Genomic DNA, 18,779 nt, shown 5'->3' with positions numbered 1-18,779 from the left:
AAATGATGTTTGCAGTGAACTTTGAAAACAACAGTGAGTATTCAAATTTCAAAATATGGAAATTTTGTCATGTCAACTTCAGTCATAATGTTTAGAGAAAACATTTTTAAAAGTGTCCATGTTTTAAAAACTTAGATGTTGTCCTTACAGAATTTCAATTCACCACAAATGAATTCATCCATTCTTTGAAACAATCTCACACGATTTTGTTCATAATATTTTTCTTTAACTATGTTTTCTATCCTCCTAAGTGCTGTGTCACAAACTGCACACATGTAAAATAAAACTTCTTGAAAAAAACATTTTTCAAAGTGGATTAATTTTTCATATAACTGAAACTTACAACACCATCAACATTCTGTTAAAAGACAAATTTATACTGAAGTCATAAACTTGCCTTATGTACATGTACATGTGTACATGGAAGGGACTTTGCATGAAAACGTGATACTAGTTATAAAACTGAAGCCATGGATATATTCTGTGTACATTCATTTTCATTGAAATTGATGAAAAATTCAACATATTTCTGGAAATATGTATTTCAGTGAACAATTTCACTAGTAATTGTATATTATAAGTAAATTAAGTATAATTTCCTTAATAAATCTGAATCTGCATCCAAATTGTGAAGAAGTCACATCTGCATGCATTATTCTACATTTTGCCTAGCATTTTATTACCCCCCCCCCCCATTATATATTTAATTTACCTCTTTTGGAGGTTCTGGTTCAGCAGGAGGAGGTGTTTTAGGGACCTCGATGATCTTTGGTTCTGCCTGAACTATGACCTCTTTGATGACCTCTTTCTCTACGACCTTGACCTGCACCTCTGGCTGCCACTCCATGGCAGATGCTGCTCGGCTCTCCGTTTCTTTAAACATGTCCTCTTTTTTCCAGGTTTGAAGATCGATGCCAGCAATGTCCATGATAAAGTCATTGAAGGGGACAGTGCCTGTATAAAGAAGAAATTAATACAACAATGAAGCTACTTATATTAATCAAACAATGAATTAAATTTAAAAGAATGTCTTTCGAATCAATGTTAAAGAAATTCAAAGGCAAAATACAAAAAAAATTGTCTTTTAAATCAATATTAAAGTAATGACTTTAGATTCAAATTTTAAGTAATTCAAATGCAAAAGAGAAATAAAAGAAGCTTTCCTCTGGAAACAACCAGATTCAAAAGAAAATGTAATGCAATGTTTCTTCACTGAATTTGCACACAGTTTTCTATAGCTAAAATTTAATTCAAAGCTAACTTTTTTCTATTAGCCTTAAAAAAAAAAGACTCTTATTAAGATTTTCAACAACCATCAATAGACTGCAGAACCCCTACCATTATTTCTATTCCACACTTTGGGTTTTGCCCGCTTGGCCAAGTAAAACACAATGGGCACATTTCCACACGGCTCGTGGACATTATCAGTCTTCTTAGGGTTGAGAGCAAAGATTGGGAAGTGGAGAGGCTCCACCTTTTTGAGGATATCATGCTTCTCCACTGGGGCCCCATTCTCAGTTTTTGGAGAGGGGGGTTTGAGGTCTAGTTCTTCTACCTTCTCTCTCTCCCCTGGGGGAGGAGGAACATCATCATCCCCGTGGGGCTCTGCGAGGAACACAGTCTTTATGTCCTTTAACAAAAGTAATTAATTAAAGAATGCATCAACAAGATTTTGCACAATCTGAAACATCTTTAAATAATTAAATGTCATTGAATTTTTATATGTTCATTTAATACATTAATAGTCATGATTTGGTTACTGATACAAGTAAATCTTTTAATTTTTATAAAAGAAAATAACTCTTGACTGTAAATGATATTTCATTCTAAGTGCTTTGTTTTTAATTTGTGCAATTAAAGGAAAGATTTTCTTGACATGAGAATAAAATGCTTATGTCAATGTGGACTAAAAAGTGCTAAGAATGACTGAGATAAAATGCAAAAATAAAGCTAAGCAATAAATATGTTCCATTGTACCTATTTTACAGAGCTGCAGCTCTGATTTTTTTTGTATTCAAAGTTAACCCTAACTACATGTATGAATTAGTAGCAATAGCTGTATTTACATTTAGGCAACAATCATAAATAAGCACCACATAGAGTGTACAAAACTCTAATTAAAATATTAATCATCTAATATAATCAAACTCCAGATAACGAGGTTCGACTGAAATGTGTACCTGTTCGAAAATGTCATCCAGGTCAATGGTTGCCATGGCGAACATCTCTTCTGTGGGGCCTTTATGAACGGAGAGTTTCAGGCTTTTGGGTTCATCCTCCTTGCCTTTACGCCACACACTATCATTTCCAAAGTATTCTGGGATGTCAAAAAATATCTCCTGATATCTGATGAAGGAAAAAAAATGGTGATGAAGAAAACACAAAAAATGAATTAAAGGTATCAGAATTAGACAATTTTTAACATTATAGCCAAAAAAAAAAAAAAAAAAAAAAAATGAAATAAGTCTCAACTTTACTTTGTTTTCATTATTTTATCTTACAAGAAAAATATAAAACAGTCATATATTTTTAAAAAAAATTATTACAAAAATATCGAAAGGTTCTGGAATAAATACATGATATTATCTAGGAGTGATTTAGTATTAGTTACCAGTAAAGGAAAGATATATTAAAGACAAGGCAATCCAAAATGGCTCATAATCACAATGACTTGAATCCAGGAAAATTTTACTGTAACTTAATTTCCTACTATTTGTTCAGCATGCAACTATATATTATTTCAAACATATACAAACATCTCTAACAGAAAATCTGACTCTCATGCTTAAATATATAATTTAATAATCAACTCTTCTATATAAATCTGATTTTCTCTCTATACTACATGTAACATGCATATAGAAAGCCATCAATTTATCTCCATCTTTTGCAATAAAAAATATGGTTTAACTAGAAAACTGACCAGTCAGCAAGGGCCCCGCCAAGGGGTAGAAATATAAGGGTGCAGCTTATAAAATGAGAATTTTAATTGATTACAAAAATTTAAAAAAAAAAAATATATGAAGAAGAATATGCAATAACAACTGTATTTATAAAATTTCAAGATAATTCCTAAATATCCAACAACCTGTAAAGAGTATCCCTGTATTAATTTACATAAGGCAGTAAAAAAATGTTCTATCTAAAATAACTCAATTAAATGTATATTTAAACAAGAATAAAGCATGTGTTTTATAAAATGCCAGCCTTCAGTGAATGCAGTTATCACCCAGGCTTGACCTTAACTTCAAAAACAAACATCAGTTGCAGACAAAGGTTAATTTATCTTAAAGTGACAAATAAAGATAAGCCTATAATTTTCTGCCCCAGACAAGATAATTAATCCCAGGGGATATATTGTACTGCTCTCTCATCCTTTTCTTCCAAGTTACAATAAGAACTTTTTCAGTATAATGATCGAATGAGTTTATTATCGGACTACCTGTTAAAATTAATAATATTCTTGAATTTACATACGGCAGCAAAAAAAAAAAAAATAAATAAATAAATAAAATAATAAAAAAATAAAAAAAATAATAAAACAAACATATCTTTATGTATATCTTGTTTTAGAATTCAATAAAATCATAAGTCATTGTGTATTTTACCAAAATAAAGTATGGACATTATTTAAATCCACATTTCAGAGAATGTAAACATAATTCAGAATTGACCTTAACTTCAAAATAAACTTCATTTGCAGACAGAGGTGTTAATTAATCTCAATTTGACAGAAACAGATAAAGCTTTGGATTTTCTTCAAGAGGAAAGTTAATTAATCCCATGGGACTAGTTGCAGCTTTCATAGTTTACAATAGGAACATTCTCAGCAGTTATCTCTCTTTGCCCTGACATTCATTCTAATGTAAAGTTAAGGAATCTACCCCACCACCCCAGCTCCAAACTGGATGACATGGAGAACCAAACTAAGCATCAAAATATGTCTTACTGCCTCTTCAACCAACATATCAAATTTGAACTTAATTGGTCAACTACAAAAAAAGTTATTAGAAAAAAAAAAAACAGAAAATTTGTGGATGGCAGAATGACAGACGGACAGACAGACAGACGGACAGACAGACAGACAGAGTGATTACTATAGGGCACCCGCAAATCCTTGCTGGGCCCTAATAAGGTACGAGATATTAAAAACATTCATTTATTTCAAGAATATTGGTTTTGAAAAACTTGCAATCTTGCAAACCCAATGCAGGGGAAATCTTAATGCTTCATGCAATGTTGCTCATGCAATACTGTAAACATGGAAATCTACTTGTGGGGTTTATTTACACTAAATATGCCATAAAAAAAAGATTTCTCAAAAATAACATCCCCACCCTCATTGTACTAATGCCTTTATACATGTATCATGGAAATAACTCCCCCTCGTAATATGCTTGCATGGTACCAATTCCCATTAATTAATAAGATGAGTAAATATATCCATGTTTACAGTATATCGTCCTATTTCTATCACTTCTCACAAAATCATCATGCATGCATACGCAACTGTAGCCACAAGTAATTCTCTTATAAAAAATTTGATCACTGCACTAATGGATTAAAAATGCCGTGACCAGTGTTATATGATTTCAAATAATGAAATGGATTAATTTCCTATCTATTTCAGTCCTCCTAACTTGTCAAGACATGTATTATTGAGCAAAGGGAACAGTGCATGTTCAGGTTACACTGTACAGAAAAAGACACACACTGTAGATAATTTTTTTTAGAATTTGTTTCTTATATGACTGAACTGGAGAAAGAGAAAAAGTCTTTAAATGTGTAAAAAGACACACACATACAAAATTGATAGAACAAAAACTTGAAAAGAAACCACAATCCCAGCATTTAAACTTTCAATGATAGGGGTGCTTCCCAAAGAAATATTCTGGATGAATAGACACTTCAAACAAAGTAGATCTGAATATATTAAAAGACTTGCTACCATACCAACTACAAACCACATCAAGAAGTAAATGTAATATAGAAATGTGTATACGTCTGAGAAAATATACATAATTTAACTACTAAACTATGGTGCATGCCTCTACCAGTACAACTAATAAACACAATACAACACAGTACTCTTCAACTTCTGCTGCTTGTGGTTCCTCATCCTGCCCACCCCTCTCTTTGGAATCTTCCTTCTTGGCTGGTTCTCTGGCACCAGACTTGACAACCCCTTTTTGTTTCATTGGAACAGTCCCACTTTTCTTCTTCTGCTGCAACAGAGACCGAGCCATCTTTTTGGAGTCTGATTCTGAGGACTTCTTCAGGTCCTTCACAAATCTCCTTCTTGGTGGCTCTTTTGAGTCCTTCGGTGTCTTTGAGGTATCTTCATCTTTTGAATCATCTGACTCTTTTGGTTTCTTTGAGGGATCTGGTTTTTCTTCATCCTTTGAATCATCAGGTTTTCCCTCCTCAACTTTTGTGGCATTCTTTTCTTCTAATTTTTCAACACCATCAGCTTGCTCAACATCATTTGGCAATGCCTTTTCAGGGTTATCTCCCTTCTCTGTGTTTGTCTCAGATTTTGAATCAACATCTTCATTGCTTTCCAGTTCCTCAGAAAACTGCATAGTGATTACAATCTCTGGTTTTTCCACTTTTTCTCCACCTTCCACTTTTTTCACATTAGCTACTTCCTCTTCCACTTCCACATTATTATCAACACCCATCTTACCTGCATTTGCCCCTGACTGATCCTGACTGCTAAATTTATTCATAAACAAGAAATATTTTTGAAATGTACTCACAAAGTAATGCATATACATCAGTTAAGTAGCGGTGTATTTTAATGTGATTGTAAAAAAGCAATCTATTAGCATCGTGAATGAACAAGGAAAAAAATTAAAAATCGGTGAAATTGAAAAAAAAAACTCTATACAGTGGTAGAAATTCTATCCAAATAAAGCAGGGCATAATACACCCTTTTTACTATCAACATCAGTCAATATACCAACATTCCCATCCCAAACTCTCAACAATTTATTATTTTCTTCTGAAGATTTTTGCATCTACCCTTTTTGGTCCAGGGTCCTGTACCCTTTCAATGAGGAATTTTAAATCAAAAAGGTTGCAAAATTTGGAAATATTAATGTATTATTATATTAGTTTTACTGTTGAATAAAATTAAAGAGTTTTTAAATTTGTTTTCTTCATCATCTCATTTGGTTTGCGTAAGTTTTACATGTCAAATGATACCCAGCTCCTTTTAAATTGAAATAACTAACTGGTATTGAAAAAACTTTTTATTATGATAAGTTTATAAGTGATTTAAAAGACCTTTTCATTCATATCATTTCTGTGCTGCATGTGAAGTTGAAATAAATATTTGGATTATTTGAATAAAAAAAGTGCCGGGTGAAATAGGACAATAAATATATACCTTGTTTTTGCCTCCTGTTCAGCCTTTCTTTGTTCAGCCTCTTTTTTGAATTGAGCCATTTTGTCTAAAGCAAAGTTAGCAAATCAAAGCAAAACCATACACCACAAAGTTACAAGTAGCTTAAACATACAGTAAACCAATTTTCATACCACCAAAAAAAAAAAAAAAAGAAAAAGAAAAGAAAAGAAAAACTCACAGAAAAAGGTATGAAATTGATTGAATTAAATGTTAAGTAAAATTTGTTAAATTCAATTCATATACAGTTCATAAAACTGGTTTGGGTTGCAATTTTGCAAATGGTGGTATATTAGATCAGCATTTGAAAGTTGGTTTACATTCTTTGTCAGTTAAATTGTTTTCAAATGAAAAAAATCTACTTTTTGTTGTTTATGTGCCAAATATATTACCTAATATTAACTAAATAACTTCATTTTTAAATCAAAATGAGAATTACACATTGTCAGGTGAAAGCAGATATTTTTCATGTCAAGGTAAAATATTATGAAACTAGCCTCATAATCGATTCTTGCCTAGATTCATACAATTAATGCTATAATGTTGCAAATTATTAGTTTACAAGATTGAATTTGGTCAGTTGTAAATTTAAACATTATAAAAACTGCATGGTTTAATATTTTAGTAAGCTTAATATCAAAAAACTTAAATATATGCATGGTTACTCTTAAAACAGAGAAATTAATGCTTAAATGAACTTGTTAACATTTGATGAACATGCATTTGGTATCCATGGTAGCCTAATTTTAAAAACTGGCAAAACAGATTAATTAAATTTAAAAAAATTATCAAGTCCTTAAATTATTACCCTTCGTCTTCTAAAATCAAAGTTAAGAGAGGCATATGATTACAGAAGATTTAAATCATACTGATATGTTTCTATTTGTTTTATTTTTATTTTATACAAAGCATATCTTAAAATCTTTTACTATAATTATTCATTCAGAAACAAAACATTCTTTTTTATCTGATAACAATGTGTTTATAAACATGATATACATTTGGTGCATTAGCATACCTTCTGCTCCTGGCTTTGCCCTTGAACCAATTAGACCTCGGCCTTTTGGCTTCGGTTCTTCTTTTTCAGGCTGGGGCTGTGAGACAGGCTGTTGAAAATTTTTAAAAAAATGAAAATTAAACATAAATTAATAAAAAAAATCTCCCTGTGGAAAAAAATGTACATATTTATAAACCAAAGCATTTTATGGGGGATAACTCTTGCATGTCTAACTTACAGAGGTGTTTACCCCCATGCTGCAGTTTTCAGTAATTTACATGTAAATGGTTTCTGTCTGTAATTTGAGCTTTTCATCGGTATACTATAATTTTGAGTTGCCAATACCTTGGCTTTATATTCAAATGTACATTTGATAACTTTTATATTTGGATGATATTTGATTGTTATGTTATCATCTGTATCAGAAAGTATCATACATATAAAATGACAATTCAAATAAAAAGCAGTGCCTTGGAAGGTCTTTTAGTGAATTCATATAACTGTTAAAGTATAAATATGACATAGAAAAAAATAAAATTCAGAGCATAATTTCTGGAGTTCAATCCGTAATCCGCATTTTAAAGTAAAATCCATGACAAATATGGAATTTCCATAACAGTAAACAGCTCTGGACTTATTAACAATTTACATTGGCTTTACTGTAAATATTACTTTTCAAAGTTTTAAAGATTTTATTCATTTATCTCACCCTTTCTGCATCAATCCTTTTGGTCCTTTTAATCTGGTCCCCTAGCGTAATGACACATTTTAGTTCCCGCTCTTCTACTTTGGTTGGCTGGTACACTCTACAGTAAAGGTAGTGGTCATACTCAGGTTCGCCCGTCCACACTGTGACATCACTAGAGGGCGGTTTTACGTACACTGGGGCTGGAGGTTCTTTAGGGGAGGCAAATCTCACTTTCTGTTTTTTAATATCACAAATATTTGATTATTGATATTTTCAAATCATATGGTTCAATTATTCAGAAGTTCAATAAAACAATATCAACTTCCAAATTTTTGTCTCTTTAAATTAGAAAACTTTTCTTAATGAGTATAGACCTCAAAATCACTAAGAGCTTCTAGTTCAAGTTTTACAATCTTACTGCACAGATACATTAGAAATTTTTCCAAAAGATACACTCATGTTTTTTTTTTGTCTCAATTAGAAGATTTTTTTTTTCTGGTAAAAAATTTCAGATATTCCACAATGCATGGACTCAACATCAACTTTGTACAAATAAAGTGTTGAAAGAGAAAAGATGATGAAAGGGGAGATGCCAAAAGAGACAGAACTGAATTTAAAAAAAAAAATAATAATGATAGGTAGACCCTCTAACTACCTTGGGGGAGCCAACTCTGGTAGAATCCTCTTCCTCTTTCTCAGATTTTTCTGTCTCCTCGCTGCTGTCTTTACCTGTCGAAGTTTTCTCATCATCTTCTTCACCTTCTTCTAGGTCCTGTAACCATAGCAACCAGGTAATTATATATAAACATTTAATACAGTTCAAACAGAAGAGCAAAAATCTATCTCTAGCAATTCAATAAATTATACTGTATACAGGGTTATTTTTGCCCTTTTGCACTTACAAATACCGGTAATTTTCACCCATTTTAAACTTGCTCAATCAGAGTCCTGTTTAAAAAATTATGCTGTGTTTTTTAAATTCATCGCGTTTTTAATTCGCCCACCTGTGAGTAGGATGGAGGGGGCGAAAATTTCCCTGTATACAGTAGTGATGCATTTATTATATTGTACATACATGGTATCCAATTAGAATCTATCTTAAAATGGTATTTTAATTACTTTTCTTAATAAAAGTATTATAAAAGTTAATCAACAAGCATAGGCAAAATAACACTTGAACCCATGAAACATTCCTAGGAAAGTCTTAAAATGCTATCTGGCACATACACTGTAGACTACAGACTTTAATAAAATCTTACAGATAATTTGTCGCTGTCCTCTCCCGGTCGTTTTATTGTCATCGGCATGTCGTCTTCCTCATCTTCTTCTTCATCAGAACTTTCCTCTAGAGCTCTTGTGTACTCCTGCACATGCTCAAGACTAAAAGAAGACACATAATTTTAAAAGCAAGTCTAAATACCCAATATTCCTGACAGTCTAGAGTGTTTATAAGAATGTCAAAACTCTGAAGAGGGGGGAGGGGAAGGGGGGGGGGGGGGGGTTAGTCATGTATTTTACCTTTTAAGCCATAATCTGTATGTGATCATTAATACGTGTTCAGTTGCAATGACAGGCCTAGGGTTCATAAATATTAAACAGGTTCAGATCAAACCCACTCCATCTATTAAGTGTGTACATTTGTACATTTATGTATATTTAAGCATATACTTACTGTATTTTCAATTATACAGAATTTTTTTTATATGTATATCTTAAGGTTAAAGTTCTCTCATAATACTTTCTGATCTTTGGTAGTTCATGTTTACTTGACAATCATTGCTGAAACAATATGCCGTATATAGTATCACAGTTTTGTAAAGTGAAGTGGTTTGAAGAATTCTTGAATCAGATGTACATATCTCCCTCTTCACTCTTATAAGTGTTCCCAAAAGGCTTAATTAAAATTGAAGTGATGTAAGCACTATATATCCCAATAGACACCACTGTTTTCTTTTCATAGACATAAATAATCTCCTTCAGTAATATAATTATGATCATACTTCATATTCTTGGGACATTAAGTTCAATAAAATCAAAATCTGCATACACATGATAACTACATGTAATTATTTTTTCCCTCATTACTCTCTCTGGTAACTTTTAAAAAAAAAAATCTTGCCAAGGAATTTTTAATGGCCATAGTCAAAAGAATTTTTAAAGAAGTTAACAATTTTCGCACTTTTAAATACGATCTACAAATTTAGTGCTTTCAAGAGGTATCCATCTTAACTCACTATAATAGTGTATGAGTTTTGAATCCTACACAGCCACTTAAAATTAATACATCTGTACTTTCCAATTGACTTTTTTGTGTAAAATAGAATTTGAGATTACACATGCCAATATACGATAAAAACTTCCTGTCAACTCACCCTAGTTTTGCTTTTTGTTTGATAGTCTCAATCAGGAATTTCCATCTTCTGCCATGGCCCTTGTTGCTCATAATCTTGGCAAACAACTTTTCCCAGTTCATAATGCGCTTCTCTCTGGCAATTCTCTTTGACTGAAAATAAAATTAAAAGGTATTTTATAAAAAAAAGCATGCAAGAAATATTCTCTTTGGAAATGATAAAATAAAATTATTTGCTTAGCAACCAAAAATCTACTGGACAGTTTTATTGGGCACAAGTTTTCATTCATGCGCAACTTGATCATTATACATACAGAAGATTCAATGATTTGATCTTCTTACAATGTTATCAATATTGGGGATACAAATTCCTTGGTAAGGACTAAGGACGATACATGAAATCCACCAACATTGATCCCCCACAAATAATGAAGATTCCACAGTAGAGTACACATGCACTTATTAATTAGTGAATTTAAAAATAAACATTAAATTAAACATCCCCACCTTCAAAACAGCATAATTTCATAGTTTTCAGACCTGTCTACCTTTTTTATGCATGCAGGTGTAATTTTGATCCTAGTTTAATGGCGTAATAGTGTAACTTAGCGACAAAAAGCAGAAGAATTACGCCAAATGTAGAAAGGTAGGGAGGTCTGAGTTTCATAAACTTACATGTGCATCAACAAGCTGCAGCCTTTTTACAGCAATATTCAGCTGTCTTTGTTTATTTTCATAATCTTCATGTAGTTTCTTGAGTGCTGCACTTTTTTCTTCCCAGGGTGTCGAGTACACTCGCACAAGTCTGACCAGCTCATTAACAGGCATGTTAAGGTCACTCACACTAAAATATAAAAAAAAATATTTTATAAATGTCTTTATTTCATTTGACATTTACATGAAATAAACTACTTAAATCACGTTATTTTAAACTCAGTCCCATTAAAGATTGTTTCCTGATAATGAAGCAGACTTGATGAGTGCAGGATTACATGTATAATGTAAGAAATATCAAGGGCAAGTCTAAGTGATTTACTATTCTCATGTATCCTGCATATTACACAGCAGTCAAAATATCAAGTACTGCCTCTTTTTTTTTTCTTTTTTTTTTTAAATTGCTGTTTTCCAAAAATGAATGACCCAAATTTTCAAGAATCAAAAAAATTAAATTGTGAAAATTTGTTCAATAATAACAAAAAAAATATTTTTTTTTTTTTTTTTTGGGGGGGGGGGGGGGGAGGGGGTTATAGAGTTTAAGTCTTATATATTAAGATTATAAGCTTTTGCCATATCCTATGAACAGATGTTGAAGAACACTTTGGCTTCTGAAATATACTCAGTCTGTTAACTGGTATACATATTTTAAATTTTAGAGGAGTGAAGGAGCCCAGGATTTAGTTACAGTCATTTTTTTTATTTTATTTTATTTTTCTAACCTACCAAACTGATATTTTGGAGAAAATAAAATTGTGAGAAACATCTTATGAAATATGGAGATAAGGAACAGTATTCAAGCTCAAAGTCCATTAAAACGATACAAATCAGGAGCAGAGCAAACATGGACCTCCAAAAACATCAGACGTGAGATCAGGTGCCATGGAGGAGTGAGCATCCCCTGCCAACCGGTCACACCTGCCGTGCGCTCCTTGTCATGATCAGTAAATATCGGAAAAATCCACCAACAATTCAGTGTTTAAATAATGGCCTTACAATTAGTATGAAAAACATCAGTCAGCATATGACTTAATGATAGATTGTATTTGCTCACAAGGTCATTGTATTGACCATAGAAATTACAAAATGACTTTATAAATGAGACTGTTGATATTCTTGTTTCATCAACTTGTTTGTCAATAACTTACCTCGTTTTAGAAATTGTTCATAGGTAGAGCATGCTCTTGTGTATCAATCAACTGAGAGATATATATACAACCCATATGCAGGTGACAAAATAAAATAGAAGCCTTTGTATTTATAAAAAAAGTTCTGGACATGCAGTTAATTTGAAATCCATATAAAAAATTAAATCAAAAATGTTATTGCAGTGGATTACATTTAAATTTTATCTTTTAATGTACCATTTCAGGTTTAATTTATTACCTTCTGAGGACTTTGCCAGTGACTGTTGCCAGTTTTAATTACATACCTTCTGAAGACTTTGCCAGTGACTGTTGCCAGTTTTAATTTATTACCTTCTGAAGACTTTGCCAGTAACTGTTGCCAGTTTTATAATTACATACCTTTTGAAGACTTTGCCAGTGACTGTTGCCAGTTTTAATTACATACCTTCTGAAGACTTTGCCAGTGACTGTTGCCAGTTTTAATTACATACCTTCTGAATACTTTGCTAGTGACTGTTGCCAGTTTTAATTACATACCTTCTAAACACTTTGCCAGTGACTGTTGCGAGTTTTATCAGCAATGTAGGAGGAAGAGCATGTTTCAGCATCTCATCTTTCATATTTAGAAGCTGCAACAGAAATACAATGTACATGTAGGTAAACAGTGTAGGTGAAGCACTTTTATTTTATATGTTTTCTGTGACAACTTTATAAATATTGTGCAATAATCCTTAAGTTTGAAATCTAGAGAAATTCATTTCTATCACATTTCTACATAAATCTAGGTCTCAAACAATCCTTGTCAGCCATGAAATCCCAGGGTTTTTTTTTAGGTCTTAAGATCAAGGGCCTGGGCCTTTCCATTTGAGAAAAATAACGGCATTTGGTTTGAAATTGGGAAAAATATCACATTTAATATTTTTATAAATAAATTCAAATAAGAGGGGTTTTTTTCATTTGCAAGGTATTTATTGACTTATTTTACATTCAGTCAATCAGTTTTTGGAACATGCCTTTTATATATGTATTTTTTAACACCATTCTTAATATACATGTTACTGAGTTCAGACATTTTTTAACCATATTTATTTGTTTTGATTCTCTTTTGGGAATTTTCTTTTATGAAATTGGGAAAAACACATACTTTTTACCATTGGGAATGGGGCCTATTACAGGCCCCCTACGACCCCTAACCCCCCCCCCCCCCCCCTGAAATCATATGCTATTAGATACCATATTTAAGTTCTTCATATTTTTTTCTATCCAACATATTTAACACATTTAAACAAAATGAATATTTATTTCACAGTTTACCTCTTGCATAGCTCCATGTACATAGGCCATAGTGTTGGTGACACCATCACACAAGTTGTCAAACTTATTGGGCTCGCGTCGAGCCGAGGGATCGGGCTCATCATCATCATCGCTCTCAGACTCGTCCGAGCTTCCCTGGAAAAAATAAACACGATAAACAAGCACTGACAATGGATAATATATATGCAATGAAGATAAGTTTTTGTACTCATAAATTATGTTTAAGAGATGTACCTAATATTTATAGAACAAAATTAATATTCATTTTCATACAGCCAAATATTTTTTGTTGTCAGTAACTAAAAATTTTAACATATATATAATTTTAAAAATTCTAAATAAAAGTACTGGTATATGGCACTGAGTCAGAGAGCAATTATATCTTTAATTTTTTATGATTTTTTTTAAATGTTAGTTTTTAGTACAATGTACTTATAAGCATGGTAAAGATATAGAACTTTACATTGTAAATCATTGAGTGATTGATAGCTTGCTGTTTTATATCCCTTGCAAGATTATTATTAAGTAGATTGAGGCAAAAATTACCTATCTCTGTTATATATACCCAAAATCCAAAGCGAGACCAAGGCTTGAAGAATTGGCGAAATTTTTAAAGTTGAACATTATCCTAGATTCCTAGGATCTCTACATTTCTCAAAATCATTGTTTTCATTGAAATGTTAAAAGAAGCCTGGCTTTTTCATTCTTTTTGGGAAGAATTTTACTTTAAAATTTTAAAAACATTATGGGGAAAAGGTCATTTCTTTTGGGAAGAAAATAAATATTTCCTTTAATATGAGAAACTGCATCTATTTGGCTGTGATTTGGGTGGTCATGATAAGATCCATGGGCCACAAAGCTCACATGAGTCACTATGGCCTTGCTAATTCAGCTATTCTTCATAAGCAGATCTTTTCCTTTATATATTCCTTTGTAAAATTTTGATCACATATTTAGGTCCAAACTTACCCCAAGGGGTGATGATTTGTACAAAATTTTAATTTGATTCAACAGCTACATAAATTTCAACTCCTCTGGTCCAGTCAGGTTCTTGAAAAGAAGATTTTTTAAAAAAAAAAATTCCTCTGTATCTCTATGTAAATTTTGATCACCCATTGTGGCCCCACCCTAATTCCAGGGACCATGATCTGAAGAAAGCTGAATCTACACTACCTGGAATATTTCCATATAAATATGACAAACCCTAGCTTTGCTGTTCTTGAAGACTTTCAAAGATTTTTCCTATATCTTCCTATTATATGTAAAACTCTGATCACTCATTGTGGCCCCATCCTTCCCCCAGTGGTCACGATTTGAACAAACTGGATTTTACACCATATCATGAAGCCTTTACATACTAGTTTCAACTCTTCTGCCCCAGTGGTTCTTGAGAAGAAAATATTTTAAAGATTTTTCCTCTGTATTTCTAAAATGTAATTTTTGATCACCCTGACTCACAGTGGCCCCAACGTACCCTGAGGGGTCATAATTTGAGGAAACTTGAACTGACACTACCTGAGGATGCATGCTTCCATATAAATATCCTGACTTTGCTGTTCTTGAGAAGAAGATTTTTCTTTCATGTTCCAAATTGTAAATTAAACTTTGACCACTTATTGTGACCCAACCCAATCCCCACGGGACATGATCTGAACAAATTTAAATCCACACTACTTGAGGATGCTTCCACACAAATATGATTAATCCTGGCTTTGCTGTTCTTGAGAAGACTTCCAAAGATTTTTTCCTTTTTCTTCCTAATATGTAAAACTTTGATTACTCATTGCGGCCCCATCCTTCTCCCAGGAATCATGATTTGAACAAATTTGATTCTACACCATATCATGAAGCATTCACATAAGTTTCAACTCTTCTGCCAAGTAGTTCTTAAGGAGATGAGTTTTTTTTTTTTTTTTTTTTTTTTTAAATTTCCTCTATATTTCTAAATATTACTAAAACTTTGACCACCTATTGTTCCCCTACCTACCCCAGGGGTCATGATGTGAACAAAACTACACCACCTGAGGATGCTTCTACATAAATTTAATCTTTTCTGGCTTAGGTCAGGTTTTTGAGAAGATTTTGAAGATGCCATTAAATCTTCACTAATTCTTAATCATTTCCCCTTGGAAGAGGGCATGGTCCTTCATTTGAACAAACTTGAATCCCCTTTATCCAAGAATGCTTTGTGGTAAGTTTAGTTCAAAGTGGGCCTAGTGGTTCTTGAGAAGAAGTTGAAAATGTGAAAAGTTTACAGATGGACAGTCACACTGATGGATGTGCAGACAAAGCTCACCAGCCTAAATGGCTCAGGTGAGCTAGAAAACATTGAAAATCAAAGATCCCTTAAATGTTCTATAGTGGCCACTGGAGAGGAACTTGCTGCTGAGTTAGCTTGGACATTGTTCCTTATATATAAATGTCATTCACATCATGAAAGGTATCAAGGACAACACTCTGCAACTTTATTATGATAAATAAATAATATTGTCCAAATTCATCTTGAGTTTTAAGTTGATAAATTAAACAGTAGATCATACAAAAATTGTTTTCAAATATGATTTTCCTGATTTCAAAGTACTCTGTTTCCTCTCATCTTCCTGGATCTAGTTAGAGAGTGCCGCTTGGCTTTAAATATCGCAGTGACACGTAACTGTGTGTTCTATATTAACAGCAGTTTAAGTGGCTTCTAATTTAGTACTTTTGAGGTTATTTCCCAAGTCACGATTAGATGCTGCAGAAAAAAAAAATATATTTCCTGATAAAAACAAAAATCTCCTAAACATTGTAAAAACTACTCCAGTCCCAGTCATTCCTCACTGGATGATCACAGATTCAGCTTTCATCAGAAATAAAGAAATCTACCATCACAACTGCCCCGCTACATATTTGGTCATTTTCTTTTGCAACTTAAGGTAAGTGATTGACCCATTTGTTACATTAACTTCTAGACCATTTTGTGATAGAAACAATAAAATTTATTTTAAAAGCCTAAAATATTTGTCAATGAGTTACACTGATGCCCTTAGCACAGCTGTGCTTTAAACTCGGTGAATTTCTTCACATCAGCTGACCTAGCTATAAACATCGCAATTAAAAACATTAACATACTAATTATCATGATTATAGATTGATAATTTTAATCCTCTTAATATGTATAACTATATGTCAATTTCAAATGAGTTAATGAATCAAAATGCCCTAAGCTGAACTTGCAGACACACTCACTATCAAATTTTACACAGAATCTATGTTCTAATTGAATAACACAATTAAATACTTCCTCTTTGCTTTATCAGCTAACATTATTTTAAGGCCTGGAGAATGATATCAGATATCCTAGCTTTATTATAACTATCATATCTGGCAAAGTATCAAATTCAAACTAGAAATATGTCAATAGGACATGAATGCCCCACCCAGGGTTCATTACTAATGCAACAAGAACATCTTTATTAGTGTATGAGATTTGATGAGAATACCTTGAATAGTTGCTTTAAAACTGGGTTAAATACACAACTAGAAAACTGACCAGTCAGCAAGGGCCCCGCCGAGGGGTAGAAATAATAGGGTGCACCTTACAGAATGAGAATTTTACTTCATTAAAAAACTTAAAAATATTATGAAGAAGAATAAGCCACAGTAAATGTATTTATAAAATTTCAAGATAATTCCTAATATCCAACAACCTGTAAATAGCATCCTTGCATTTACATAAGGCAGTAAAAACATCATATCTTATAATCATGATAACTCAATTAAATGTGTATTTAAACAAGAATATATGTTTTATAAAATGCCAGCCTTCAGCTAATGAGAAAAGTTTATGACAGACACTATAGAGCAAAAAAGCTCACTTGAGCCTTAAGCTCAGGTGAGCTAAAAATTGGACACTGTTGATAAATTTTCTCCAAATAATGTATCAATGCTTAAACTTACATTAAAAAACTCTGGAAATTCAAGTTTCTTAAAAACTAAGCTAAACACAAAATTGAGAAAAAGTGAGGTCAAGGTCAAAGAAAAGGTCAAGGTAAAAAAAGAAGCACTTGAATAGTTCTCCTCAATATATATCAGCATATAAAGTTTGATAAGATATCTTGATTTGTTTCTTTGAAACTGAGCTTAACACACACTTATGGAAAGTGAGGTTATGGTAAATTGAAAGGTCAAGGTCAAAAATGTTAAAGAAATTGAATAATTCCCATCAATACGTATGAGCAAATAAAGTTTGATAAAAATATCTTGAATAACTTTCTTTGAAATTAAGCTCAACACAAATTTGAAGTCAAGGTCAAAAATGTTGGTGTCATTGGATTTCTCTCATCAATATGTATGAGCATGTAAAGTTTGATATAAAATATCTTAAAAAACTTCCTTTGAAATTTAACATAACACAAATTTTAAGTCAAGGTCAAAGGAAAGGTCAAGGTCAAAAATGTTGATGCCATTCTTGGAAAAATATGAAATCTATATTAAATTTCACAGATCGAACAAAAAGTCTGTGAACCAATGCTCACTAATAATACCCCCACTCTGATGTGAATACACAAGTTCAGTTATGAACAAACACAGTAATAATCAGGAAATTGGCTTAGATTTGTAAAACAAGAGGCCCAGGGGCTCACCTGTGCACTATGGCTAGGAAAAAGTAGAAATCAGTTCAGTCTTGAAAGGTTGAAAAGTTTAAATATAAAAGTAGTTTGGGGGGGGGGGGGGATATGATACACTAACTAGAAAACTTTGATCACCCATTGTGGCCCCACCCGACCCCCGGAGGTCATGATTTGAACAAACTTGAATCTACACTATCTGAGGATGCTTCCATATAAATATGACCAATCATGGCTTTGCTGTTCTTGAGAAGAAGATTTTTAAAGATTTTTCCTATATATTCCTATGTAAAACTTTGATCGCCCATTGTGGCCCCAACTGACCCCCGGGGGTCATGATTTGTACACACTTGAATCTACACTATCTGAGGATGCTACCATATAAATATGACCAATCATGGCTTTGCTGTTCTTGAGAAGAATATTTTTAAAGATTTTTCCTATATATTCATATGTAAAACTTTGATCGCCCATTGTGGCCCCAACCGACCCCCGGGGGTCATGATTTGAACAAACTTGAATCTACACTACCTGAGGATGCTTCCACATAAGTTTTATATTTTAAAGCACAGT

General features: G+C 32.5%; 1 protein-coding gene across 2 annotated transcripts in view; it reads right to left on the bottom strand.

The window, feature by feature from the left end:
* The window catches only part of LOC133176445 (titin-like), a 33,541-nt gene that overhangs the window by 5,552 nt on the left and 9,210 nt on the right, over positions 1-18,779 (bottom strand). Inside the window, exons 3-15 of one of the 2 annotated variants that reach the window (XM_061311570.1) lie at positions 13,597-13,731; positions 12,820-12,911; positions 11,117-11,285; positions 10,464-10,594; positions 9,351-9,471; positions 8,747-8,863; positions 8,113-8,325; positions 7,425-7,512; positions 6,392-6,455; positions 5,089-5,715; positions 2,181-2,346; positions 1,339-1,630; positions 713-954 (exon numbers count right to left, since the gene is read on the bottom strand). In XM_061311570.1, coding sequence (XP_061167554.1) covers positions 713-954; positions 1,339-1,630; positions 2,181-2,346; positions 5,089-5,715; positions 6,392-6,455; positions 7,425-7,512; positions 8,113-8,325; positions 8,747-8,863; positions 9,351-9,471; positions 10,464-10,594; positions 11,117-11,285; positions 12,820-12,911; positions 13,597-13,731 — 2,457 coding nt within the window. The remainder of the gene's footprint in view (positions 1-712; positions 955-1,338; positions 1,631-2,180; positions 2,347-5,088; positions 5,716-6,391; positions 6,456-7,424; positions 7,513-8,112; positions 8,326-8,746; positions 8,864-9,350; positions 9,472-10,463; positions 10,595-11,116; positions 11,286-12,819; positions 12,912-13,596; positions 13,732-18,779) is intronic. The other variant, XM_061311569.1, reaches the window with a different exon arrangement.

The sequence above is a fragment of the Saccostrea echinata genome, unplaced genomic scaffold (assembly GCF_033153115.1).
Source record: "Saccostrea echinata isolate AGI-Se365-2 ecotype Australia unplaced genomic scaffold, CSIRO_AGI_Sech_v1 ptg000075l, whole genome shotgun sequence".
NCBI classification, from domain to species: domain Eukaryota; kingdom Metazoa; phylum Mollusca; class Bivalvia; order Ostreida; family Ostreidae; genus Saccostrea; species Saccostrea echinata.
The sequence above is the reverse complement of the archived record's forward strand: the minus strand, read 5'-3'. Positions and strand labels throughout refer to the sequence as shown.